Source organism: Bacillus rossius, chromosome 1, assembly GCF_032445375.1.
Source record: "Bacillus rossius redtenbacheri isolate Brsri chromosome 1, Brsri_v3, whole genome shotgun sequence".
NCBI classification, from domain to species: Eukaryota; Metazoa; Arthropoda; class Insecta; order Phasmatodea; family Bacillidae; genus Bacillus; species Bacillus rossius.
The window spans coordinates 258,553,203-258,581,110 of record NC_086330.1 but is presented as its reverse complement, the minus strand read 5'-3'; the positions used below and the strand labels follow the sequence as shown (position 1 = coordinate 258,581,110).

The window sequence follows — 27,908 nt, the reverse complement described above, 5'->3', positions numbered from 1 at the left end:
AGTTGAACAAAAATGCTGCCCATAAGTCTCTCACAAAATGAATTTTTATGTTCTCTCTCTGATAATTATGTAAAGGCTATCTCAATCTAATTTTTTTAATCGTGTCATTTTCTTCATACCAAGGCGATGGGAGTTAAAGTTCTTGGAATTTAAAATAATGTGGTGGAGGTTGCCATTAGCAGATGAGTTTTCTGGGTGTATTCCGTGGAAGCTGTGCAACAGTGTGAGGAGGGTGGTGTGCAGGCTACAGCGGCGGCGCGCGAGGGGAGGAGGGCGGCCGCGAGCAGGACGGCCGTGAGCGGCAGCGCGACCGCCCCTCCTACAACCACTACTCGTCCAAGCCGCAGATGTACAACGCCAGCCTGCCCTTCCACATGCACGGCATGGGCGCGTACCCGCCCCCGCCCCCGCCCCCTCCGCCCGCCTCCCAGCAGCAGCCGCCCCAGTACTCCTACTACAACGGCCCGGGCGGCCAGTACCAGTACAATCCCTACTGGATGATGCCCCAGTGAGGGACCACGCAACCCCATCTTGGCTTCTCATAATCATTCCTAGCTTAGATTGTGTTTGTTCATCTTTATACAGATATTATTGTAGAGTGTTCAGTTTAGTACGATTCCAAAACCACCCATCTTCTTTCTATCTTACCCGAACAGTACCTATAAAATATTAGGAAAAAAATCTGTTACCCCAATAGCAATATTGCAATCCAATAAATTTAAACTAATCATGTGTGTGTATTAATAAATAAAACAATTTCTTCCCCCTTCACTGGCCACAGAATCTAGCTTTGAATGCTTGTTTGAGTCAACTTCCGTAATCTGGAGTCAGTTTCTCCCTTCTGGCACAGGCTAAACATCTAATAATCAATACCAGTCCATAAATCGGTACAATGTATTATAAATACCAATTGTTTGCCTTTTAAAGCCAATAATAAGGATACGTAATTCCAATTTAAAGGCATAACAAATAAATTTATCAATCCAAGATGGTGTGGTATGATCCTCTTAAAAGTTTTGTAGTTTAACCCACTTGTTTGTGTAATGAATACCCTTGAAGTGCTATTGTATACCTCCCCGCATGTTTTTAAATTTACAAGCATCCTTCTCTGAAGCCTGTAATACACAGCTGCTGGACTAATGTTGGTTAGAAAACAATGTGTAGTGAAGCTGCAGATGCTGGGAAATGCAGTCTGTTTGTGGTTCAACACCGGATAGACACTGTGTGCTGAAGTGAATACGATGCATAAAACCGTGCAACATGTGAAATGACATTCGTACTGGTAGCACTGGGACATGATAGAATTATTAAGGGGTTAAACGTGGACTGAGTTGAATTTTTGCTATTGCTGGTTCCAAAGACACAATTTGGAAGGAAATAATGGGTTTTATTTTTACAATGTATTGTAAAGTAAACACTGTACTCAATCCTAGAATGTTTTTGCTTTTGCATAGGTTAAAATAATAGTTGCTTTCATAAGGTGTGAATTATATATGTATGATGAGATTGATTGTAAATGTTTTATGACTATGAAAAATTGAGTATGTGTGTCTATAAAAATGATCTAGTTTTCTATGATTCCATAAGACCATTTTGTGTGAACTTCAGGTAGACTGCTACATGTTAAGAGTGGCATTTTTTCTAGTTACATGTGTATATTTAATCAACATTTCAATTCAAATGTTATTTTTTGTGATGACTATTGTAGGTTCTTTCTTTTTCATTGAAATGCCATGCAGTTTCCTGTCATCTAAAATTTAACTATAAAATGTTCAATGTACAAATTTTGCTGGTTAGCAATAAACATTCTTTATTAATAATTTTTGCTTCAGTATTTAACATTAAATAGTAGGGATGTGCGAGTACCCGATATTTCCGGGTACGGTTCGAATCCACAATTACAATTACCCGAACCCGGAATCGTTGTACATACATGAGTTCGAACAGAATTACGAATATTCACAAAAGTTATAAATTATTTTAATACGGCTCAAGAATACTAGCAGTGAAAAATAAAATTAGGCTACTATTAAGTAAGTATTTATAATATGATGTATCAAAGAAAGATATGTAAATTAAATAATTAACACAGTGACATTAAAAGAATTTCGAGATTTCGAGAGCTTAAACTATAATTATGAATTTTGTCGTATAGCAAATTATAAACCAAAAACAAATACATACCTACAAGAAAAAAACATCTTGGCTATTTATTGGAGAAAAAATGGTTTTGTTTGCTGAAACATTTATAAATCTGAGATTTCCCTTTGGCGTGCAGTTTATTACGATTGAGTTGGAGAATCGAATATGTTTTGGTTTTCATATTTTAAAGTGTTTATTATTAATTATTATAAACATTTCAATCTCAGTGTAATAAATAATTGCCAGTAGTTACAGTTAGAAAAAAGAGAACACACATTATTTTTAAATTAATCAGTTATTTTTAATTATTCTGTGCTTAATATTCGGAATCGAATTCATATCTCAAATATTGCCAGGGATTGAAATCGTATTCGAACCGAACTGAAAATCAAGGTTTCGCACATCCCTATTAAATAGTAATGATGCTGTGGCACTTGGTCAAAATAGTAATAGTCCTCCAGCACAAAAGCATAAGGGCTTAGCCATACTGGAAGCAACGAGAAGACGAGACACTTGGGAATGAAACAATGCTATTTTATACGGGTGGCCACACTGAGCGAGGCCCGACAGCTAGGTGCAAGTTGTTAAATCATAACTAGAGGAATAAAGATAAAAAGAGAGAGAAACCAAAGCCTAACCCTTTTTTCGCCCCCTTAATGGGACGAGGTTTGCTCCACTGTTGGAGAAATACATATGTCGGCACTAGTGATACTGTTCAGTTAGCAGGGGTCACTTGTATCTCCGTATCTGTCCCGCGTGAGACCTCTCTTTTTCTTAGACTTGGGCATTACCAGGTAAGATAATCTTCAAAGTCCTTTGCCGAACATAAACAAGGTAGAGAGAGGCATTCTATGGAAAAAGGTCATTCATTCCTGCCTTGTAGTTGTTTGAAGACATCACAGTTGTCTGTGTTTCCTCTTTGCTGCTAGACAAGCCAGGCTGTGGCTTGCAGGGCGAAGTGCAACATCTCGAGGCATAATTGTTAGCATGTAGGCAATAAAGAAATTGTTGTAACACTTAATAAAAATTATATTTATTTGTAAAGGTGCAACATTCAAACAAACTTAAATTAGGAGCAAATGTCTCATAAACAAAATATAAAGGCAATGACTTGTTAATTTAATAAATAGGATTTCGGAATGACATTTTGTTGACCTTCATTTCAAATAGAACTTTTAAGGACAATGTTTGGAAGATGTTTAATAATTTTGGTCTTTTAGTCAAATAATTATTCAGTTATTTTCATTTAAAAAAATTATAAAATGTGGTACTGAGGAATCATGATCCTTGAAACTGATCTGAGTAAGCATATACACACAATAGGATTTTTTGCAGTTACATTATAATTTTAGTCATTATGATATGATTTTCACTATAAATATACAGCTGGAATGCTATATATTTATATTGATGTATTTTATTATATTATATATATATATATATATTATATATATGCATCATTTGATCATACATTTATTATATTCTGTTTAAAATCAATTAATAAAATATTTACGACAATGGTGTATGTGCATGACTGCGTACAGTGAGTTCACACTTTTAAGAACACTTAAATATAACACTTGAAAAATTTCTCTGCCTGTAACTGCGTACAATGTAACTTTAAACATTGCCTGGTAAACACCCGTACAAATTGCCAATGAATGCGCAAAAGTAGTCCCATGTAATAAATGTCATTAAAGAGTAACATTTAAATTGGGGACCCCTGTACTCTGTTTATGACTGCTTTACGTAAACTTGAGTAAGAACTGATGTGTCGTCAGCAGACATGCCAACTTTTTAAAAGACCTATCAGTAAAATCCAGAAATGCTAAAAACATTGCGTGAAATCCAAGCGGCAAATTTTTGACTACATTTAACCTCGGTCTAAAATTCTAATTAAAACCATATATGTCTACAGCAGTGCTATTTAAGTTTCAGAAGATACAGAACAAGATCATTTTCTTCATTTAAGTATAGAACCACACACACACTCACCTACTTTCCTTTTTCTTGGAGCAAGATGGCTAGTAGATGGCTGAAGATTTTGATTGGACATATTGAAAAACTAACACAACCTTTGCAACATAGTTAAAATAAATCACTGAAAAACTGTCACAAATATCCACATAAGTTATTATTTTGTTAAAGAGGCTGCGGTTGCTTTTTTGGCTTTCAATAGAAAAGTTTCGGAAAAGTTTTGTTCGTAGCAAACTCCTGACTGGTTGCATTTCATAACAATCATGCTCTCTAATGTTTTGGTTGACATCTGTGATCGGAACAAGGTTTTATTTTCATTTTTAGTAACAAGACTGAAAACATGCTCGCATTCAGCATTACTGTGGGGAATCGTCAATACCGGTAACATTACTTTTGACAGTCTGTCAAACTTTTTATGGCCATCTACCCCTACAATATTCCCCACAGTACTCCACTTTACATCAACTGAATCTTCTTTCTTGAAGAGAGATGAAGTATTTTCCAGCTGAAATAAAGAGAACTGTTTTTAAAGTTCATCAACTGCAATGTCTCGTTTCATTATCATTAACTGGCAATATGAATGGAAATCTTTTAGTGAAAAAAGTTACATCAGAAAAACTTGGCATTATCTATGTTTTCAATCACTGCAACTTATGCTTTCTCCAGTACTTCATTTTTCAGAGGGAATTTAGTGATGATATAACCACATGCAGTTACAAAGTAGGTTCTTACTGCAGTAAAAAATATCTGTTTGTCGTTTTCTTCAAGTTTTTCAACAACCTGAGATGTCTTACTACCAATAACTAATTCAGAGTCTTCACGCTGATTCTCAGTGGAGTGGTAACTCACTTGATGGCACTCTACATACTTTATAGCAAATGGTTTCACAAATTTTACCAGCAATTCTTGCAGAAGATCACATAGTAACCTTCTCAAAATGTGAATTTTAGGAGAGGCAGACTGCAATACAGTGTTTGTTGTCTCAAAAGAAGGTGTCATGTAAAGCAAAAATAGACAAAATGCTTTGTTCAAAGAAGAAGAAAGGAACATGAATAATTTTTCTTCACGGGACAGATTCAAATATTGGTTTTTCAGGCTAGCTTTTGCTTCTACAGAACTGGAACTGAATTTAGATTTATTCATTTGCCTACTATAAGGCAAATTTTAATGTATTCTCTTATTCTTAACAGTTGTACTTCCTTCAACTGAGTGACTTACAACAAGCCTAGGTGTACTAAGTTATTGAACTAAGTTTGAGGCAGACATAGGCCTACATGGTGACTTAACAGGCATGTTCACAGAACTGGACGTGCTTGGTACTGATTTGTTGGCTGAATGTTTACAACATGAAGTAGAAAAATCTTTGTGTTGCATCATGTTTACTTACTAAGCCTACAGAACCACTTCTGTCTTCAACTTTTGGGATTTTGAATGGCATTGCAGATGGCTGCTGCTTCTGCGTAGTCACCTCATCCTTGAAAAAACTTTGCAAAGGGTCCAAGTTGTCTATGAGCCTAGGCACACTACGTCCAAGTGATAACCACCTAGTACAAATGTGTTTCAAAATGCTCCTTGCTTCACTATAGTACAACTCTTGAAATTGCTGGAGCTTTTCCTTACGTTTGGCACTTTTCTGAAGATGATAATATATTTCAATGAGAATATCCCCAGCACTGCAGGGTAGAACAGCTGCTGCTTTTCAGCTGCCAGGTTAATTAAATGGCATGGGCAACCAACAATAACAAGCACTTCTTGTTTCTGCTTCAGAAATGCAGCCACACCATTTTTACTGCCTAACATCACTGCTGCATTATCAGCAGAAAAAGCTACAAGATGCTCAATGGGTACATGTAAACGACCAAGTTCACTTACAAGCAAACTACCAATGTTCTTTCCTGTGGCATCACCTTCCAAAGCTGGCAAAGAAAGAAGCTTTGAAACTATTTTTTGTAGGGATGGGTCGCAAAATGTTACGACAATAGGATAAAGTTTAGAATCAGAATCATTACTGCCATCCGTAGGTACAGAAAAAGGCAAAGTTTGTAAAATACTTACAATGCACTGGGTTGCATCTGCAGCCATCTCTTACATAATGGCAGTAGATTTCGTTCTCCCACATCCATACTTTTTTGCCACATCCGACTTGAGGAACATTTTTCAGAACAATGCACCGGCGTGGTCTCCTACGCTCATCGGAAGGTTATGTTCAACTAAAAAGAACGTAAACAAACATTCTGCGCATATTACCTACGTCAGTGCCAGAACTTTCACCAACAATAAAGTTACTGATTTTTTTATTTCTTTCACCACTTTTCACATTTGCCACGTGTTTTGAGCACTTCAGGTGATTAGTAATATAATTTTTCCCACCGTGAGCAATGTTCATATCACACCTGCATATTGAGCAAAATGCGAACTTCTGCCCTTTGTCCGACTTCAAAATACACGGCAAGTTTTTACTATATTCATCACGGAACACTTGAAAATACTGCTTCTTTTTAGCACCAACGGACATTTTATCGGCAACTGCTGAACAGCAAACGTAAGAAGACTGCGCTGAATGCAAACAACCAAATAGGTACTTATAAATCAAACAAAGAAGAACACAATATTTGAAAAACACACCAATCGAGCCAAAAATGCATGGCTGCTTCTTGGCTTTGTACCCCGTCCATTGAACAAAACAACTTTCTTTATCAAGCCTACGCATTGTGACACAGTTCCACCATTTTAGCAACCGACTGTCGAATCACGAACCGCCGGTCGGTTCGGCTACGTTCGTGCGATGTGAATAAATATGGTACAGTTAGAATGACTACATATCTCGTACGCTAGTTAGTAATTGCTGTGGTACCTAAAGCTTACGTTATTAAACCAGACATAGGCGTGCGCACGGTAGGTGCCACAGGTGCCTTGGCACCACCATTAGGGTTAACGTTATTTTGTTTTTTACAAGCATAAATAATACATACTTACAAAAAAAAACGTATTATTTCCAAAAAAATATGTTTTCCAATTGTGTCGAGTTACAGATATGTGCTCATAATACTATCAGTATATCAATTATAAATCGAACCAACTATACACACGGAAACAAGCCAGGTGCAATTACTTGTGTTGTACACGCGGGCCGCGGCAACGAAACTTCTGAAATGTAAATACTTCTCCTAGTTCTCCTCGAATTACATAGAATGCGCGCTCGGTGTCCACTGTTCACTCCACTCGGCAGGCGCACGGAATAATAGCCTCTGTCCGCCATGTAGCACTACTGTGTAATGTTTACTCTTACTGTTTACTCATCAGTTTACTGTTCTAATGAGTACACGAGTACAGCCTGGGATTGTTACGTGGATCACTCATTAATTAATTATTTTATTTTCACTAGTTGACAGTTGTTGTGGTTAGTTAATTGCTGTATATATTGTATGTATGATGTATAAATGGGTGATTAAAATTAAAAAGCCGGGTCCCGAAAAGGATTACTCAATGACTTATATGCAGTCGCCGACAAAACATTTTTGTTGTATTCCAAAAGTTAAAACTTTTGCCCACTCTTATTTGTGTATTTTTATTATTTTAATATTTTACATATTTGAGGTATGTTACAAAAACTCCCTTGATTTGTTGATTTTAAAACTTAACATTTAAGAATGTTTTTTCTAGCATTTATTTGGCGTCTTTAAAAAAAATGTAAGTACGGTTTTTCAAAGCCACCAGCATGAATTCCGTGCAAACAATTTGTGCAATTTACTTTATGGCTCAACAAAGCTTAAAACTGTAAATAGTTTAGTAGTTTTCCTGGCGATTAAAACGTTCAAAACCATAATTTGTCATAAAAAATGTTAAAATTTTTACATCTGTGTATTTAATGTTTTTGTTCGGAAACACCTTAAATAGCACCATTTTGCGCTTTCAAATCCAAATTTTTCCGGGGGAGAACCCCCATACCCCCCCACCCCCCACCCCCCCTCGCTTTAGGCTCGGGTCCGTGAATGATAGGGCTGTTGTGTAATCTGGCACCACCACTACTAAAGTCCTGCGCACGCCTATGAAACCAGACACAATACTTCGGTTACAAGTACGATATGCGTGCCATAAGTATGATACCACAAGCGCACAATTTATTGAAATCGGTAGTATGGCGCGGAAAATTGTTCAATCTCAAAATGACATATGAAAAATCAGTAAAATATTAACAGCTCCCGTAAAACTGTAAAAACCAAGCACTTTCCGTACATTTTACGGAAGATCCCTAAAGGTTGGCATGTCTGCGTCAGCCTTTGAAAATTGTAATATTTTCACATTTCCTGTGATAAGACACATGGGCACGAGTTTTTGGCCCTTGACAATGTTAATTTTACCGCTGGGTGGAAGCAAACAACACAAGATAATGAAGATAATAAGCAGGGCTTTAAAAAGTTTTCAGGTAAGTCTGACTGATCAAAAGTAAACTATTAAAAAGTTTTTTTTAACCACCACACAACAAAATAAACACTAAAAATATTTTGGGATCACAAAATAACTTAACACTGCGGACTTCACTTTATCCAAAATGTGGATATTATACATTTGTATGTACATTATTTCTTTTCTTTATTAATGTTGTTTGTATTCATTTTTTACTTGTATACAGCCAGTCTATTTTGGACTATGTTGGTTGGCACTTAATAAATGTATAAATAAATAAAATGAGCATTGTTGGAAAGTAACTAGTTTTTATGAATGTTACAGTTGTGTAAGTCTTTTTGAGTTCACATAATTATATAACCTATACAGATGGCTGGATGCATAGCCTAAATTAATAGCAAAGCTATAAAATAATGATACCCAACTACAGTCGTAGTTTGTCATGCAAAGTAGCTGTAAGAAAACACTATGCTTATCTTTGAGTGAACTTCAAGAAATTAACTTTAATCCACTATTCATCTCATTGAATTAATTTGGTATTAGGTTACTAAAGATTACCACGGATAAAAGTTAACTTAATAATTTAATTTGTTGATGAAAAGGTGGCTTTCACAATGCATGAGTTACTTAAGAGTGCAACATCTAAATGAAAAAACGGGATTGTCTGTAAAGTCGGCTTATGGACGATAATTTTACGTGATAATTACATAAGAAAACATTGATGAAAAATTGCATACTTTTTAATTTTCAAATATTATTTACAGTTTTTGCAATTTAATTTAAATAATTTGTTTAAATATATTCATGAACAATTAGTTATAAAAATAAACTGAAATCAAATCAATGTCAATAAATTATAATTTGAAAAGATGAATTGGACAAATAAATCAAATTTTTTAAATTTCTGCTTTTAAAAAGCCCGCCTTAACCTGTTTGATATTATAGATTTTCTCGCACGGTGGTTGGCCGGTTCTTGCACGCTTAGCTCAGGTGGAACATGATAATGAGTCATGCTTTTTCGTGCGTTCTGCTAGCCTTCATCAATTTATAAGACGTTATCGTCAAAAAATATTCTATGCAAACTGTTACTTTTATTTTATAATTTAAATAAAGTTACACAATGAACTACCGAGGCCAAGAAGAGCAATTGTATTAACATTTTAACAATCATAGATGATACAATGCACTTTGATTAATGCCAGAAGTAATAATACCTAACAGTCTGTCATTCCAACCTCTCAGCATCGTCAGGGTCGACAAAGGAAACGAAAAAATGCTGCATGCAAGTAAAGACCTTCCCCCTTACTTCTCACCCAAAATTGTTTAGTACTATCTATGGTTTTGTTACTATGTAAAGAATCCCTGGTTTCGTAAAGAATAAATGAACTGTCAGTAATGAAAATTAAATAGGTTTTAGTTACTGACTCTTGTATAAAACATGGCATTAAATAGGTATATTGAATTTTTCATTGTGTTTTCATGCAACATTTACAAACTTTTCCGGTGTACGGGCTGAGCCTGGTATACCTTCCCGTCCCCACTGAGTAGTACGATCGTGACCCCCTCCGATTCGCCGGGACCATACTGGTGTTTCGGCGAGGTTGTGCTCGGGGGCCTGTTAGCTCATCTCTCGACCTGTTGGGTGCTACCGCAGGTGTCAGCTCCGGCTCCGGTGTCGTGCTCCGTATACTCCGTGATGACGGTTCCGTCGGCGGGACTAGTGGCGTGCGAAACTTCTTGGCTCTCGAATCTGTTTGCCGGGTTCTCTGGTGGGGTGTCTCTGGGACACAGGCTGGTGCCGCGCGGTACTGGTCTTGGTCAGTGCTTCTTCTGCCAGTTGCGGCGGGAAGATATCGGGAGTGGTACTCGGCGGGTCGTGCAGCTCATTAGTCCCCTGCGGAGCAGGTTCGCATCCCGCTGCTGGCCCTGGTTCGAGACCTGCTCGGTCCCCTGCGGGCTTCTTTAGCGGCGGGTTCGGTTAGGGCGGAGTAGGCGAGGCGGCCGTTTCCCTGACGCCGTGCACGTCATCCCTGTGGACCTTGGTCGTCTGGCCGTTGGGCAGCCTGACTACGTAGGTGGCAGTTCTCGCGGGTGGGGGGGGAGGCCAAGCCCGCGCAGAAGTTCCGGCCGCCAGCTGATGCGTGGTGACATCTGGCGTGTACCAGCTGCCCCGAGGGCAATGGTGCTGGCGGGTTGGTGAACTGGTTATTAGGATTTTTTCACCATGTTTTATTGAATAATATTTGTTTCTAAAATAAACATTTTGCATTTACCAAGAACAGAAATCAATCGGATCAAATGGAGGCTGGTAGATAAGGAATTTTTTTCGTATTTTAGGATTTTTCACCATATTTTATTAAATAAGTAGTTTTTTTTTCCTAAAATAAACTTTTTTTACCTTGACCAAGATTCTAACCAAGGACAGAAATCGATCAAATCAATTTTTTTGATTTTTTTTTTTTTTAATTTTATACCGAATTTCTAGCCAAATAATTACAGATTTTCAAAAATTGTAGAATCCAAGATCGCAGAAGTGGCGTCGTTATAAATGACCATCGAGGTCCTGATTTTATTTTTTTTTCTAACCTAACTAAAACTAACTGTATTTTGGAGGGGTCCGGGTTAGGGAGGGACCTAGTTGTGTCTCAGGCCGAAGCCTATACGCCTAGTCATGCTGGGGTTAACCATGCAGGGAAAGGGTCGCATGCATCGTGTGCTAGGAGGGGATTGGCTAGCTATGGCAACGAATGGCGCCATGACTAACTCCCCTCACTCTTAAATCTAGGCTATAACTAGAGATAGGTTGGGCCCAGGTAAAACCTCCATAGACACAGGGAAAACCCTGGGCACATTCATGCGGGATGCAAATTGGCATGCATTACATGTAGGAATTTACAGGAGACAGAGGATGGTCTGGATGAATTATTGGACAGAGTAGAAAAGAGTCTATCATGCGGGGCTTGGGCACTTGGACTCGTGGTCCGCTTTGAATTTTATTTGTATCTGGAATATTTGACCAGGGACGCAAGCGCCCCTGGTGGTGAGTGGTTACACTGACCACTCACTCCGCCGCCAGTCAGCACCTAAAAAACTAAGAAACTAAGACAGAAAAAAAAGATAAATGACTTAAAAACTAGGCATTTCGTTACGAAATATGCAAACACCCAACTCAGGGATGGACGTGCAGTGCTTAAGATAATACTAAAATAATAACTATAAATATTATTTTTTGATTTTTTTATAATTTTTTTTGAAGTATATATTTTTGATGACTATTACTTAGTAGCTAGGACTTATTACTAATTTACACATCTCTAATATCTACTACTATACTACTAGTTAAATATAGAAGAACTGTCTGCGTATAAAGTTACAGGTGAATTAAGTAAAGACCTATTCGCATTTTGGTATTTGTTGCAAGCTTTAAATTCAAAATCCCATGTTTTTCAGAGACACAACCGGCACTGGAGGTGAAACCTGTCAGGCGGGCCATGCCCATCGGACATAGGGAGTCAGCCCTAACACAACAGGCAGTGAACTCCCGGGAGCCAAACCTACACCTGCGAGCTTCGGACCATTTTGAATTAGCAAATTATTTCATTTTAATGTTGTCTATAATTTTAAAGTTTCAACTCGCGGGAGAGTAATTAAAAAAAAACTGCGTCGCGCTGATTGGCCGATCGCTCAGCCAGCCACAGCACACTACGGATGTCTGTGAGCAAGATTGAATTTGACATTTGATATTTTCCATGCAACTCTGGATCTTGTTCGCCCGGTGATGAAATATATGGGTTTCTGCTTATGGCACATTTATCATAGAATTTTTGCGCAGTTCGGAAATAATCATGTTTTAAAAGTTCGAGTTTGAGCTATCTGTGCATGGCCCTGTCGGGGCAATAGACAGGCGCATCTGTCGCAATACGAATACTCTTACTCTGAATTCTCTGTAGCTTGATTAAGTGAGATTCCGGTGCTGTTGCCCATACCGGCGCTGCGTGCGTGATTATTGGTTTTATTAGCGCGTTATAAATTATTCCGTTTTTAACAGAGCTACCAAATCGTCTGCTCATTACGGGGTAGAGGGCCATGAGCCTAGTAAAAGCTGTTGTTTTTCTTATCGCCTCTATGTGATCGCGCCATAGTATTTTCCTATCCATGTGCACGCCTAAATATTTAACCACATTTTTGTGAGGAATTTGCTCATTGAAAAGTGTTAGTCGTGGCCTATCTTCGAGTGTCGGGAGATGTTTACGCGTAAAAACTATAGCTTCTGATTTAGTAGGGTTTACCTTAATTCGCTATTTTGTGCACCACGGTTCTTTTGAATTTAATGCGGTTTGCAATCTGTCTGCTGCGAATTCTAGAATACAAGATCTGCTAAACAATACCGTATCGTCGGCGTAGCAGCCAAACTGAAGTGATCGGTGTGCGGGCTTAGGCATATCATGGATATAAATATTGAATAAAACCGGCCCCAAAATGCTGCCTTGTGGGACTCCTGCTTTAATTATTTTTAAATCGGACTGTGCTCCTTATTCTGTCGTGAATCTAAACGATCGATTTTCTAAATACGAGGCCAGTAATTTAATATAACAATCGGGGAAGCCAGTTTTATATAATTTATAAATTAAGCCTTCATGAAGTACTCTATCAAAGGCTTTTTCTATGTCTAAAAACGCTGTGGGATTATAGCTATTCTGATTGAACGCAGTTATTATTTGTTCTGTCATACGGACCAGTTGATGCGTTGTTGAATGCGCGCTGCAAAAACCAAATTGTTCGTCCGGCAGTACGTTATTTTCTTTAATGTGAGCATTTAGTCGCTGCAGAATTATGCATTCGGCTACTTTTGACAATGTACTCAGCAGACTAATGGGCCTATAATTTTGGGGCGGTGTCTTGTCTTTTCCGGATTTATGAAAAACTATCACATTCGCTTCTTTCCACTGCGATGGAAAATACTGTAGTTTAAGTATTCCATTTATTAATTGAGCTAGGTATTCTAAAATTTCGTCGGGCAGTTTCTTAAGGACTACTGCCTGAATGCCGTCGTTTCCCGGTGCCTTACGTGGTTTCATACGCCTGATAGCCTGTTTAACTTCCTGAGATTGAGTTAAGTAAGGTTTTGAAGTTAAAGGCTGATTAAGTTTAATTGTAAGGTATCTTTATATTCTGGCATTAAATTGCGGATCACAGGGTTCGATATTAGGTTGAAAGGCTAATTCAAGGGTATTCGCGAAGCCTTGTGCCTTGTCTGTCCGTGTAAAAGCGAACCCAGTGCGAGTTTGTAGCGGAGGTATTTTATCTATCTTATGGAGGAACCGCTTTGTCATACTCCAGGTGCTACCATCTTACACCTGTAGCTGAGAGACTTTCGTCTCCCATTGGCTGCTCCTCCATAGAGTTATTTCATCGGAAATTATTTTCTGTAATTCATTTATTCGCGCTTTAATGTCGCGCTGCTACGTCGAGTATATTCGCGCCTTAATCTATTTTTCTGAGAAATGAAATCCCTAATATACACCGGCAATTCATCTTGCTTAAATCTAACCACCTTTTCTGGGAAGCACGAATTAATTGCAGTTTGAATTTTAACTGTAAGTTCAGTGACTGCTGATTCGATGTTATCTTTCGTTTCGAAGTTGGCAGCATCGGCTGCAGGCAAATTATCGACTAAATACGTCTGAAAGCCTCTCCAGTCGGCTTTCTTGTAGTCTTTAATTTTTTTCGGAGAACTGATGTCAGTGTGCACGTCATCTAATAGCAGATGTACTGGAAAGTGGTCAGACGACATTTCGTGAAGGACTCTGAGTTCGAATCCCGTTTGAACTCTCTTATTAATGCAATATCTAAAATATCGGGGTTGTGCCTTAGTACTCCGCTATCGTGCGTGGGCTCTGAGGGAGCATGTACTTGATAATTGTTATTAGACTCGTCTTTGCAGCAGTAGGCCATTGGCTGTATTGCTCCGACAGTTCCAGTCTTTATGCTTGGCATTAATATCGCCGACTGCTAGGAATGTGGGAGTTGAGCCATATAAGTGTCCAGCTCGTTTTCAGTTAGTGACCTGCCCGGTGGTGCATACATCGAAATAAGCACTATTTGTTGTTTATTGACTTTAAAAGTAATTGCAACAGCTTTTAATTTATTAAATTCAGGTAAATGAAATTCACTATGTTGTATACTTCTGTGGATTGGTAGGGCAACCCCTTCACTTCTGGTATCGCGGTCGCGCCTATAAATAGTGTAATTTAAGATAGTTAGACGATCTGTTGGAATTAAGTGTGTTTCGTTTATCGCCGCGTTTTTAATGTTATGTTTAATTAAATGATCGGTAAATTCGATTATTTTATTTCAAATTCCTCGTGCATTCCAGTAAAGGATGGTACTTAATCTACTGTCTACGGGGGTAAGATTAATGGCAGAACCTAAATTAAGGGTGTGCGGCATTAAAGCTGGCCGCTAATGCTGTCACGAAGCCTGTGGTGGCCTTTATTTTGTCCTCTATTGACTTGGACGGATTACACCAAATAGCCATTAAAATGCACATTGGTTCCAGGACGTGTGACAGGTTAGGGTCCTGTGTAATGGCATCCGATTGGCCTACGAGCTTCAGAAAGTCGCTCGCACTCATCGCTGGCTTCTCCGCGGGATTTAGCTGCGGTGAAGCAGTTGGTGAGTCAGTCTGCAGCGGGCTGGCTTGTTGTTTCCCAGGCGCGACTTTCTTGGAATCACTGGGGGAGGGGTGGAGTTGGGTGGCGCCTTAGTACCTGGCTGATCGTTCACCTAACCTTGCGCCCGGCCTTTACCGATTTTGTGCCCTGAATGGTGTTTCTTCGGAGGCATCTGGGGCAGGGGCTGGCCTCTAGGCCTGTAGTCCAGTCGGCAGAGGTTCAATTTGGGGGGGTACCTTGCATTAAATCGGAACTTAATGAAACTTGGAGGGGTTGTTTATGTGTGCCATGTAGAGCTATACTCAAGTTTTCTACCAAAAAATCCTTGTTGAAAATTGGTGGCAGCCGAAAAACCGCAAAATTTTGGCACTCGTTTCAGTTTTTTACTTATTACTTAAAAACAGTGGTTCTTAAAAAAAATATACTCTTACCAAAATAAAATAAAATAAGATTTTACGTCGAATAACTTCTTTAAACGTCAAAATCGGTGCAGCCGTTTAGCTGCTATTGATCGTCAAAGTTCAGAAATCTTGACTAATTTGTCTAAAAAGTGGGTTATTCTCAAGATACAATACCTGTATCTCAATAATAGCTACTCGAAATGAAGAATGTCACATAATGAAAGTTTTAGAGGATAAAATTCCATGTTAGAAAAACTCCTACCATTTTGTGGAGTAAGAAATATGAAGTAGGTAGGTATAATGTTTTGTGGGGTCGGAATGGAGGGTGGGGTGCCAGAGGTTTCCCTCCAGCCCCTTCCCATTGTATTATTCCTAACGGGACATTTCAGACCATCGGGTGCACTGAACTGTTCCTTTCACCACCCCCATGAGATCCTAGCTTCAAATATCTTTCAGTTGTGTTTCTGGTGCGGTCTCGTTCGTTTCTACGTGACATTTTTCAAAATAATAGCCAATACGCGAACGCGCTACCCGCAATGGCTTCCTCGTCCAGCGGGCCAGGACAGTGTTTTATCTGTGAAAGGAGTTTGGCAGGTTATTATGCAATTATTTTTAAATTCATAAATTTTATGGGTTGTTGTGCAATTTGAATATAAATTACGTTTTCCTCCCCTTTTTTTGGACTAAATGAGATGCCAAAATTCGATCCTCTGTATATGTAACATTATAGGTTTTCGTCTAAAGCTCCGATCTTAAAATTATTTATTTTTTGTTTAAAAGGTCTGCTTTGTAGGTTTCCGTAGGCATAAACATAATTGAAATCGTTTTAAAACTGCCTCACAAATGTCTGACAACAACAAAAGTTTAATATAGTTTTAAATTTTAAAAATCAATCTCTTAAGTGTATCGGAAACGAGCATAGATTTTTTTTTCAATATACATCCGGACAGCCTCAAAAGCCCTGATCATTATTATGCTCGTATAATATTTTTTATACCCTTTTATTAGCTTCACACCCTCCATTGCTAGAAACCAAGGAGATTGTGTCTTTAAGCACAGGTGAAATTGGCCATGAAGAAATTAACTGTCACACTGCGCGGGAAATTGGAATCAACTGCATGAACGAAATTGTGGGACAACCGTTTGACAATTTAAACCTGAAACGAAAGGACAAGGTGACAACTCTCGCATCCATTTCCTGTTCCATCAAAATTACAGACAAGAAATTCACAGTGGATCCACTTACATTTTTTCAGAGAGTCGGCACTACCAAGCAGTCTGACGAAGACCTCAAGGAATTGTTCGCATATTAACCTGCACCATACCCCATGTCACTCTTTACTGAGGAAGGAATGCGTAAAAGTACCAAATCAGCATTGTATGATGCAGCATTCACCCCTCTCCAAGGTGAGACAAACTTTGGTAGCAGAAAATATGCTGTAATTGATGGAGGATTTCTACTCCATAAAGTTGTATGGAGTTTATCCACAACCCCTACTTTTCAATCAGTGTGCCAGACTTATGTAGACTATGTCCTGAAATAATTTGGACGTAATACAACAATAGTGTTCGATGACAACACTACCTATCAAAGCACTAAAGCAGCCGAAATATCTCGCCGAGCTGTACTTCACACAGCCACCAAATTTATCTTTTCAGGAACTACTGCAGTTAAAATAGCCCAAGATCATTTTTAATCAAATGATGAAAACAAAAAGAACCTCATAACAATGCTGATGACAGAACTGACAGCCAATGGGGTTGCAGTGAAACAGGCTGCTGAAGATGCAGTGGTAATGGTCGTTCGCACAGCAATCACAAAAGCTTCTGAATATGACAGTGCGGTCATAACGGGTGAAGATTTTGATCTTCTCGTGATATTGACAGGTCTATCCTCAATAACAAATATTCCCCAAAACATCTATTTTGAGAAGAGTGGGAGAGGCAAAGCACCATCATTGTTGTATTCAGCAGCATCATGCAACATCATAAACAGAAGAGATATTCCCTTCCTACACGCTGTGAGTGGATGCGATACGACGTCAACCCCATTTGGCCAAGGAAAGAAGAAAGTCTGCAAGATATATGAGAAGACCCCGAACATTCAAAATATCGCAGCCATTTTTACAGATGCTGAAGCCACCACCTCGCAGATTGCTGAGGCTGGTATAAAGTTTCTTGTGGCCTTGTATGGAGGGATCATCGAAACCAATTCCCTGGACAATTTGAGGTTCCAGCTCTTCCAAAAATCAGTGGCCAAACCCAAATTTCAACTGGCTAGACTGCCACCGACTTCAGAAGCAGCTACACATCACATTTTTAGAACATATCTCCAGGTCCAAACATGGTTGGGGAATTACATTGTCCCATCAGAGTGGGGGTGGTCACTGACCAGATGCTGGGTGGTCCCCACCAGAACTACGCAGAACGCAGCCCCGGACCACATTCTAACCATAATCTCTTGCAAATGCAAGAAAGGTTGTAGTACTGCAGCCTGCAGCTGCATGAAAGCAGGACTACTATGCTCCACCGTTGCAAGAGCTGCACAGGCCTTGCCTGTGAGAATTGTGAACTAGAATTACAAGATGAGGATGCCGATGTACATTCTGATGAGGAATGGAATGTGGAATCCCTATTTGAAGAAGAAGAAAGAGAAGAGGAGGATACTCCATTAGGCGCAAAACGTCTAATAGCATAAACTGTGTTTTGTACATAATTATTTTATTTTATTACACTTAAATACTATTTATTGCAAATAATAAATGTTTACGTGGTTAAAACATAAATACTGTTCTTTTATGTTTTTCTTTTTCTAACTCACGTTATTTCAACTTTAAGAAGGGTGTTTTTGGGTTTTATATTTTAGCTCAACTCTGGGGTAAGCGTAATTAAACTGTAGGAGCTTTTTTTATATGGAATTTGGTACTCTAAAACTTTCATTATGTGACATTCTTCATTTTGTGTAGCTATTATTGAGATACAGGCAGTGGCGTAGCCAAGATTTGTGTATGGGGGGTGTTAAGAAGCATGCCCCCCCCCCCCCCCCCCCCGTATTAAAGCTGTGGGTCCAGGTATCCTCCCCCGGAAAAAATTTGGATTTTCAGGTGTAAAATAGTGCTATTTTAGCAGTTTTAGGTTCTTAAATTTAAATATTGTAATGGTAATAATTTTATTAATTTTAATATGAAATTTGTTGAGTGATTAATAGGAAATTAATTAAAGATTTGGTGCTAGGGGGGGGAGGGTTGAACCCCTAACCCCCCCCCCCTGGATACAGGTATTGTAACTTGAGCATAACCCACTTTTTAGCCAAATTAGTCAAAATTTCTGAACTTTGACGATCAATTGCGGCTAAACGGCTGCACCGATTTTGACATTTAAAGAAGTTATTCGACGTAAAATCTTATTTTCTTTTATTTTGGTAAGAGACTCTTACCAAATTTTTTTTAAGAACCACTGTTTTTAAGAAATAAGTAGAAAACTGAAACGAGTGCCAAAATTTTGCTGTTTTTCGGCCGCCACCAATTTTCCACATGGATGTTTTGGTAGAAAACTTGAGTATAGCTCTACATGGCACACATAAACAACCCCTCCAAGTTTCATTAAGTTCCGATTTAATGCAAGGTCCAAACCCTATACCGACTGGACTACCTGGGTGGGTTTGCCATGACAGGGTAGGTACTCCAATTCATGTCTATCGCTCATCACTGAATATTGGTTAGGGCTCTGCCATTGCGGGTTGGCGGGGTAGCTCGGGGCTCGCCACGACTGCCTTGGGGGCTGGGGGCAGTAGCCTGAGGGGCCGGCTTGTTGGGGCGGGCGGACTTGAGCCGTGGCTGCTGCTCGCTTGTTTTCACGCACTGCGCGTTTGGACAGCAGCTCTCTGTCTTTCCACTCCTGTTGCGGGAGGTGACGCCAGTTCTCCCTCTTGTAGGCCATGCAGCCTCTGTAATTGGCGCAATGCGGGCCTTCACATCGCGCGCACTTTGCCTTCGTCATGTCACCTCCCTGGGGGAAAACCTCGGTTTTGTGCCCTTGGCTGCACCATCGGCACACAGGGGAGGCTCTGCAGCCTTTTGTGGGGTGGCCAAACCTCTGACAGTTGCCACACTGGAGGGGGCCTTTGGGGTGTCGATATTCCTCAACACGAATGCTGAGGCCTCCGAATGACGGCCTTCGGGAGCTCTACAACTAACTTATTTATAGGTTGCCTGGTCTACCAGTTGTACAGAAACCAGAAGTTCTGCACCGGAAGACCCATTGCGGTGAACTCAGCCTGAATGAATTGTTTGTCGGTGCTGCTATGCACTCGACAAAACACAAACTTGTTCGGGATCTCGTCCCGTTGCAGCAGCACAGAGTGTTGCACTCCGGCCTGCACCAGTGCACGCACTGCCCTGTGGTACTCCTCCACAGTGGCAGTGTGAATCGTGAGCTGGTCATGGCCGCGACTGACGCACGACCAGCGCTCCTGCAGTGCTGAATCCAGCACTGTTTTAATGGCCGGGTAGCTGTGGCCAGAATCCACGAATACGTACAGGGGTTTCACCTGCATTTTCTTTGCCTGTGGGGCAACCTGCGGACGTGTTGGCGGCCGTTTGACTGGCCGAGTTGTTTGCCCTTCTGACGGGCTGCTTGCGAAGTCGCTCGGCCTGCTGCCTGGCGATGATCATAGGCAACGGGCTGCGGAAATCCCCGAACATAGCCGATTCCTCACGATTGGCAAGCCACCATAAATTCGTAGTCCCATTATAATAACATGCCAGCTTCCCCTATGTTACACTACACCTATTAAATTATAAATGGTTTAGTTTTATTAATGCACACGATCAAATTCCTGTGAAATCGCATCATCATATGAAACAAGAAAAACTCTGAATTTTTTCTAATATGAGATCATGAAAAATTGAAACCTAAATGTATTCTATTTCCCATCCATACATGCTATATTTTTTTCTTATTACGGAATACTAGACAAGCAGGGAAATAACAATTTTAAAGTGCCGGCGCAGGGGCTTGAGCGGTTTTCTGGCTTGCGCTTCGCTGATTCCACAATGTTGGCATCTGCCTGAACGCACCATGCTTGACTTGCAGCAGGGACATAGCCTGGAGGGAGGGGGAGTTGTCTGTGGTGTGGGTCCTAGGTCCCGTCCCTTCCCTCCCAGGATTAAATAGCAACGACAGAATAAGAAAAATATAGCACCTTAACTACATAAGGTTACGGAGAGATTGTTTTGTAAGAATTATTGTAATCCTTACTGGATTACAATAATGTATTTCCTCTCCATTATATCGCGACATGTCCCATGCACTGAATCGGCAGGAATTCTGTTTATAAATAGTCTTTATTTAGTGCCGGTTTGCTCACTTGTTACAGTAGAGCATGTTTTTCATACAAACTTGATAAGTGCCTTTCATGTTGTAAATATAATTATTATTCGTGTTTTTATGACTTTTGTAAACCAAACCATCAAATAATTGACTTAAGAACAAAGTACTAAAAACAGATATGGACCAAACTACAAAATGTTCTGTTTTCTTTTATCAAGCGAAATCATTAGGGGAGACCGGGGCAGGTTGTAACAGTTTTTGTATTTTTTTTTTTTTTGTGTTCATGTATAATACCTAAGAAAAATATTTACTGGGCAAATTATGAAAGAGCCCTTCTTCTTCCATCTCAGGTATTTTGGAAACAATCCTTCTGCTATTTTTTGCTGCACAAGGGAAAAACCGCTTAAGAGAAAAGTGTTACAACCAGCCCCGCTCTGGGGCTGGTTGTAACAGACCCTCGGGTTGGTTGAAACAGTATTGAAAAGTGTTTAAAAATTTAAATCCAGGAATTATTTACAATTTATTGCGAACTATACAGGAAATATTTAAAATATAATTGTTTTCACATATTTGGCAGAACGAAAAAGTCTTACGAATGCATAGTAGGTACCTAATACTTACTCGAATATTCTATCTGATTGACAGTTGTGACACATACTTTTTCGATTTTTTCGCACAAGAAAAGTGTGACCTTAATTGGCAGTACAAACAACGAACCCACTCCTCACCAGGCTTGCTTGAAGAAAATGGTTCTAAACACACTAAACAAAAACATTCACTGTCGTCCTCTGATGAGCTGCTGTCACTTTGTAATGAATTTCGTTGTTTTGGAGGAAGTTTTGGCTTAGCTTTAACTTGTCTGCACATTTGTGGTAATTTCTTCTTTCCCTTCAGGAAGACCCGATTTCTTCATTTCTCATATTCTTCCTCCAGCGCATTCTTTTCCGGAGTGTTTGTCAAAATGGCACTTTTCCTTGTTTTTCTGCCACCATTTGTTTTCCTCGGTACGGATTTTGGAAGTGGCTGGACTGCTTCCGGGGAAAACAATTCTGGCTCGAGTGAATTATTAGGACATGCTTGAGTTTGATAATCTGGAGATTCCCTTGCCATATCATGTGAACAACTTGGTGCTACGTCTGGATTTGGTCTGTCCGTCACAAACGAAGGAGCAAAATCTGTATCATTAAATATGTCTCTGTTGTAAGGAAAAATTCCACAATTCTCAAATTCTTGTTGGATGTTTATCGGAGTTGTAGCTAGCGGGAAAGCTATTTTTAAGATCGATGGAATAACATAGATTGTCATCGGCTTAACTGTTGCCTCTGGGGTTTTGTTGTTCCTTAACAATGCATCCATTGCTGTGTTTATCTGTCTCTTGAGTGGTGAAAAGACACTTTGATCAAGTGGCTGAAGCCGATGAGTGGGAACGATAACATAACTATGCCATAATTTTTTTTTAAAATCTAGACAGACGGGAGATATGTGTGTGACAGATGATTGTCTAAAAGTAGGAGGACTGGTGTCTCTAAGCTAGGACGAACACAAGCGACAAAATGCTTAAGAAAAATCAAAAACTCGGCTTCGGTTGTCCATCCAGACTTATTTGCAGCACCTATACACCCTGTTGGACCATCTCTGATGAAGTGATCGTAATACCTGACTCTAGGAAAGATGAACATGGGAGGAATAGAATTGCCTGCACATTCACTGCCACAGTTAAGGTAACCAACTGTCCTCGTTGGGCTGATGTCATCGCTCCAAATTTCAGTTTCAGTGGGAAGCAAAATCGACACGTGTGGCTGTCAAGGTGATAACGAGCAAGAGATAATAAATCCTGCTCGAAATAGTATCTGTAGAGTTTAGGGCAACAAGTGCAGTAGGTTTTTTTTAACTGTCAAAAGCTTAAGGGCGGGGCAGGTTGTAACAGTCGACGGGGTTGGTTGTAACAACCTATTTTAGTTGTTACAACCTGCCCCAAACGACACTACTAGAGAATTCATACATTTTGACAAAGTAGTATGTATATAATTTAAATGCCAATAACATATATGCAAAGCCAGTGTTTAGAATATGTATGTACTCCAAAGAGAGTTTTCAAACAATGTGAACACAAATTACAATAATTATGAATATTAAACGGGAAATATTTACTCAACATGTCGAAAAACAGTCTTTCTCTTCTTGTTTCTAACGAGCGTGTCTGACCGGCGATTTGTTGCCATTCACACTTAGAGCAACTACAGGCGCTCTCGTGACTAAATGGAGAAGACTCTCTGGTGACTGGTTGTGGAACTAACTGACGTGTTACAACCTGCCCCTGTTACAACCAGTCCCGGTCTCCCCTACTTATATTCCTATGTTATAACATTGGAGTTATAAAAAGCTAGGATTCCGTAATAATTATGTGTGACGATATATTTTCTTTTATTATTTATACAAAAGGTTATACTCAACCCCCTCCTTCATAAAATCCTTGTTACGGCACTGCTTGAAGCAAATACAGGCCAGGGATGCGCTCAGTAGGGCCTGTGACCGCAGGTTGTCGCCGCGATGTCCCACGACAGCAGATAAGCAATCTTCCTCCGCAGATAACAAACAATGAGCCTGGCTTCTTTCTGCGTCAACAAACCTCTCAGGAGAGCGAGTTACGAAACGAACTGTCGATTTCGTATTGCGCATACCTGCGTGATTAAAAAAAAAAAAATCTCTCTCTATACCTACGTGAGCGTTTCACAAGGTGCCTTAATCTGAGCAACTAATCTTTGAAGGAACAATAGAAAATTACGTTTTAACAAGTAATGCTGAAGCACTGCGTTGTCAATTTTTACAGTTCCAGAACATTATTCCACGTTTTCTTTTTCCTTGATCACTGTTAAATATGAAACCATTTTGAATGGCTAGCTATATACGTGTGTGTGTTTGTGTGTGTGTACACACACACACGCGTTCATATCTTATTGCTTAATTAGTTGCTAAAGATATAATTTAACTTTTTTTTTTTGCAGTACCGATAACGAGAATAAATTAATGGATTGCAGAACATTTTAGGTTTAAATGCTACTAGTTACTTCATGATGTGATTTTAACTTCTTTCAGGAAAATTAGATTTTAATTTTGTCCTACCTTCCGAAATCATCCTAATTGTGAGGATAGGTTTTTTTTTACTATTCAAACAATATCATTTTAAGAAATCAGAGCAATGCATTTAAACCAGAAACGTTTCGGTTCTATAGTCTATTTTATTCCCACTACCCATACGGCACAAAAACTTTAAAACGACACTTTGGCAGTTACGGAACCACCAAAAAAGAATACCATGCATTTTTGTTCCCTTTTTAAAAATTTATTCACTTAAAAATTTTGCAGGTAGAATTGTGTTTAATTTTATTACAAAACAATAATACTAGAAAGGGACAAACCACACAAACTTTGTCTTTGTGTTTCATTCCCTGCTAACTCGTGATTTTAAAATTTCTGTTACTTATATTTCACTGACGTTGTTGGTTTGAATAGTAACTGTTTCAATAGTTATTAATGTAAGTTTGAAAATGTTCCTAACGGCGATTCCGTACAAGAAAAATGTACGAAAAAATCCCCCCCCCCCCCCCTTACGCTATTTTCCTTTAAATAATCTAAAAGTAGTAATACAACTTTAAAAATCATATTAGGAATAATCTATGCAAAGAAATAAAAACTGAGCTACCAAGCAACAAGTCGGAGAATAATATTTCCAATATAGATATCCTCTGAAAACATGGTTGGTTCATTCCTTTTTACCACCCTTTTAATTCATTTATAGGACGAAAATTTCGCGGTTTCAGTGACTTGTATGATAGACATCATAATCCTCTACGCACACAATCTTCTTCCACCTGTTCATTGGCTATTGACTTATGAGACCTTTTAACTGAATTACTTGTAATTCGATACTTATTTCGTTGAGGGTTTTTTCATGTCCTGCATACGCGCGCTGGCAAGAGCTGTGGCGTATCTCCTAGAATTCTTGTAATAAAGAATCTACCTTTAATTTTGCATGCGAATAATTAATAGAAATAAAATAATGGAAAGACTGCTATTATAAATACGGTAGGTAAAATATAAATTCAATCACATTAAAAATTTGCATAACAACTCAGTATCTAAAATTAATTATGAAAATCAATAAATATGCTGAAGTATATAATAGGGCATCTGGGCTCAGGCTACATACTGTGGAGCTGGTGCCGATGACTGCCATCTTGGATTGTATGTAACGGCAATCTTGGATTAACTTGACCTTGAACTCGGTGGCCATCTTGGATTTTGCCATTTTTTTCTAGAACTTTCTGCCATTTATTTTCTAGACATTTCCTCCATTTTGTATTATGATGTCACCATTGCAATTTTTGTTTCAGCCACCATCTTGAAAATCTATAATTAATATCAGAAAAATTTTGAATTTTTTTTAAAGTTATAAAAAATTAACTAATCAAAGCTTTATTTATTTATTTTTTTGCAATCTTGAATTATGACATCACTGTTGCACAATTCGTTACGGATACCATATTAGCTGTGTATGATGTCATCATTGCACATTTAGATATGATCGTCATCTTGTATTCTTGAATGTTGCTACTTTCGTTATGGCCACCATCTTTAAAATCGATATTTTTATACTATGAAATCGGGGGAAAAAATCAAAAATTTAAAAAAAATGTAATAATAATCTTTCCACCATTTTCTATTATGATGTCACGGCCGCCGTATTGACTATCCGTAATTATTATCCAAAAATATTAAATTTTTAAAAAATTTACTCCATCAAATTAAAAAAAAAAACATTATTTGAAAAATGCACTTACATCATGGAGTAGACTGTACGAAATCATCGGGGTCATAATATTAAAAATGGTGAAAGATTTTTCCTCCACGGAAGCCACTGGCAGACTGACCTCCTAACACTAATGATATGGTAAATATGCTATCGTCAGCTAGTTTGATGTCATGTCCACCATAATGTTTTCGTCTGCTGGAGGCTGCCATCTTGTCGTCTGCTAGAGTGCACTGCCACCATGTTAGTTTAATTTTAACCCACTAGAGTGCAGTAACCATTTTTTATTACTATGGCACCCACCATCTTCAAATTTGGATGCCATTTTGGAATTTCGTAATTGTTTAGCTATCAATTCGGAAAAAAATTAATAATTCATCAAAAAAATCTAAAATTAATATACTGATTGATACGATCTAATCCTGTCCTTTATTCGATACTTCAGCGATGCAAAAAATATGTCAATAATAATTTCAATTAATATGGTGCAAGGAGTCGGAGGACGGACGTGAGAAGAGGAGCTCCGCGCACTAGTATAGTCTGTGTACTTGTACACAGGCCAGAGGTGGTATAGAGAATATAGGCTAAGAGTGTAAGCACACAAAACGCCCGGGGCGTAGCTGCCCCTACAGCCTAGCCGCAAACCTCGATTAATTTCAGGTTTGTTGGTCAGTGGGTGCGAGTGTGTTGTAGGATGTCTACTGTACAGAGAGATAACAGTACAGAGAGATAACAGTACAGAGATACAGATGGAGGGAATTAATGTGCCCTTGCCGAGCGAGGACGAGGCAGAGATGAGCAGCGATGACGGATTCATCACTGTCTCGAGCAAGAAGGTGAAAACAGGGGGAAAACGTGACAGGCTGCGTCCCTCCCTCACCAACCCCGCCATCACGCGCCAGCACGCTGAGCGTGCGCGTAAACAACCGCGGCGACAGGGTGGCGCCTCAGCCAGCCAGCCGACTGCGAGTGCAAATACAGGCACGATCTCTGCGCCACAGAACCCTGCCCCTCAGGCAAAGAAAGTACAGGTAAAACCCCTGTTTGTATTTGTAGACCAAGGCCACAGCTACCCGGTCATCAAAGCTGCACTGGACGCAGCTCTCCATATGACATGGACGTGCGTAAGTCGAGGCCACGATCAATTAATGATCCACACTGCCACGATAGAGGACTACCATCGTGCAGTACAGGCATTAGAGCAGGCAGGTGTGCAGCATTCTGTTCTACTGCAGCCAGACGAGATCCCTAATAAATTCGTCTTTTGTCGGGTGCACAGCAGCATCGACAAAGAATTTATCCAGGCAGAGTTCGTAAAAATGGGCCTGCCCGTACAGAACTTCTGGTTCCTATGCAACAGGCAAACCGGGCGCCCAATAAATAAACTTGTGGTCGAGCTCCCGAAGGCCGTAAACTCAGATAGGATTTACGCCATAAAATCATTCTGTAACCTCAGCATTCGTGTCGAGGACTACCGCCACCCGAAAGGTACCATGCAGTGTGGCAACTGCCAGCGTTTCGGGCATCCCACGAAAGGCTGCAGAGCATCTCCTGTGTGCCGCTGGTGCAGCAAGGGCCATAAAACAGAGAATTGCCCCGAGGGAGGGGACAGGAACAAGGCAAAGTGCGCGAGCTGCAAGGGCCCGCACTGCGCCAACTACAGAGGGTGCCAGGCTTACAAGCGTGAAAACTGGCGCTATCTCCCGCAGGAGGAACGCAAGGAAAGGGAGCTGCAGTCAAAGCATGCAATTCGCGAAAACAAGCGAGCTGCAGCTGCGGCGCAAACACACTTTCAGTCACAACAAGCTGGCTCGTCCAGCTACCAGCCCCAGCCCCCCAGACAGGTATGGCGCGGCCCCAGCTGCCCTGCTCCTCAACAGTGGCAGAGCCCCAACCAGTACTCGGTGCTGGACGACAGGTACGAGTTGGAATACCCTGTTGTGGCCAACTCTTGGAGGCCCAGAGGGCAGCCACAGCCCCAGAGAGCCCCGAAAAAACACCATTCGGGACATAAAAATGGAAAGGGGAAGAGGGCCCCGGAGGAACAGCCTGCTCCAAGGCAGGTACAGCCTGCCCCGCAGCACCCCGCCCCCCCTCCCCATATCCCACCACGCACGAAGCCAATCCCACTGGCGCCCCGGGTGAATCACGAGCACGAGGACACTG

General features: G+C 39.9%; 1 protein-coding gene across 8 annotated transcripts in view; it reads left to right on the top strand.

Annotated features, from left to right (window-relative positions):
- LOC134527514 (trithorax group protein osa-like) overlaps nucleotides 1–9,222 on the top strand; it is a 251,358-nt gene extending 242,136 nt beyond the window's left edge. For 4 of the 8 annotated variants that reach the window (XM_063360248.1, XM_063360244.1, XM_063360245.1 and 1 more), the window contains one exon: nucleotides 244–9,221. In XM_063360248.1, coding sequence (XP_063216318.1) covers nucleotides 244–512 — 269 coding nt within the window. In that variant the 3' untranslated portion in view covers nucleotides 513–9,221. Of the gene's footprint in view, nucleotides 1–243 lie in introns of all 8 variants that reach the window. The other 4 variants (XR_010074209.1, XR_010074208.1, XM_063360249.1 and 1 more) reach the window with 3 other exon arrangements.
- Nucleotides 9,223–27,908: the final 18,686 nt, after the last annotated feature.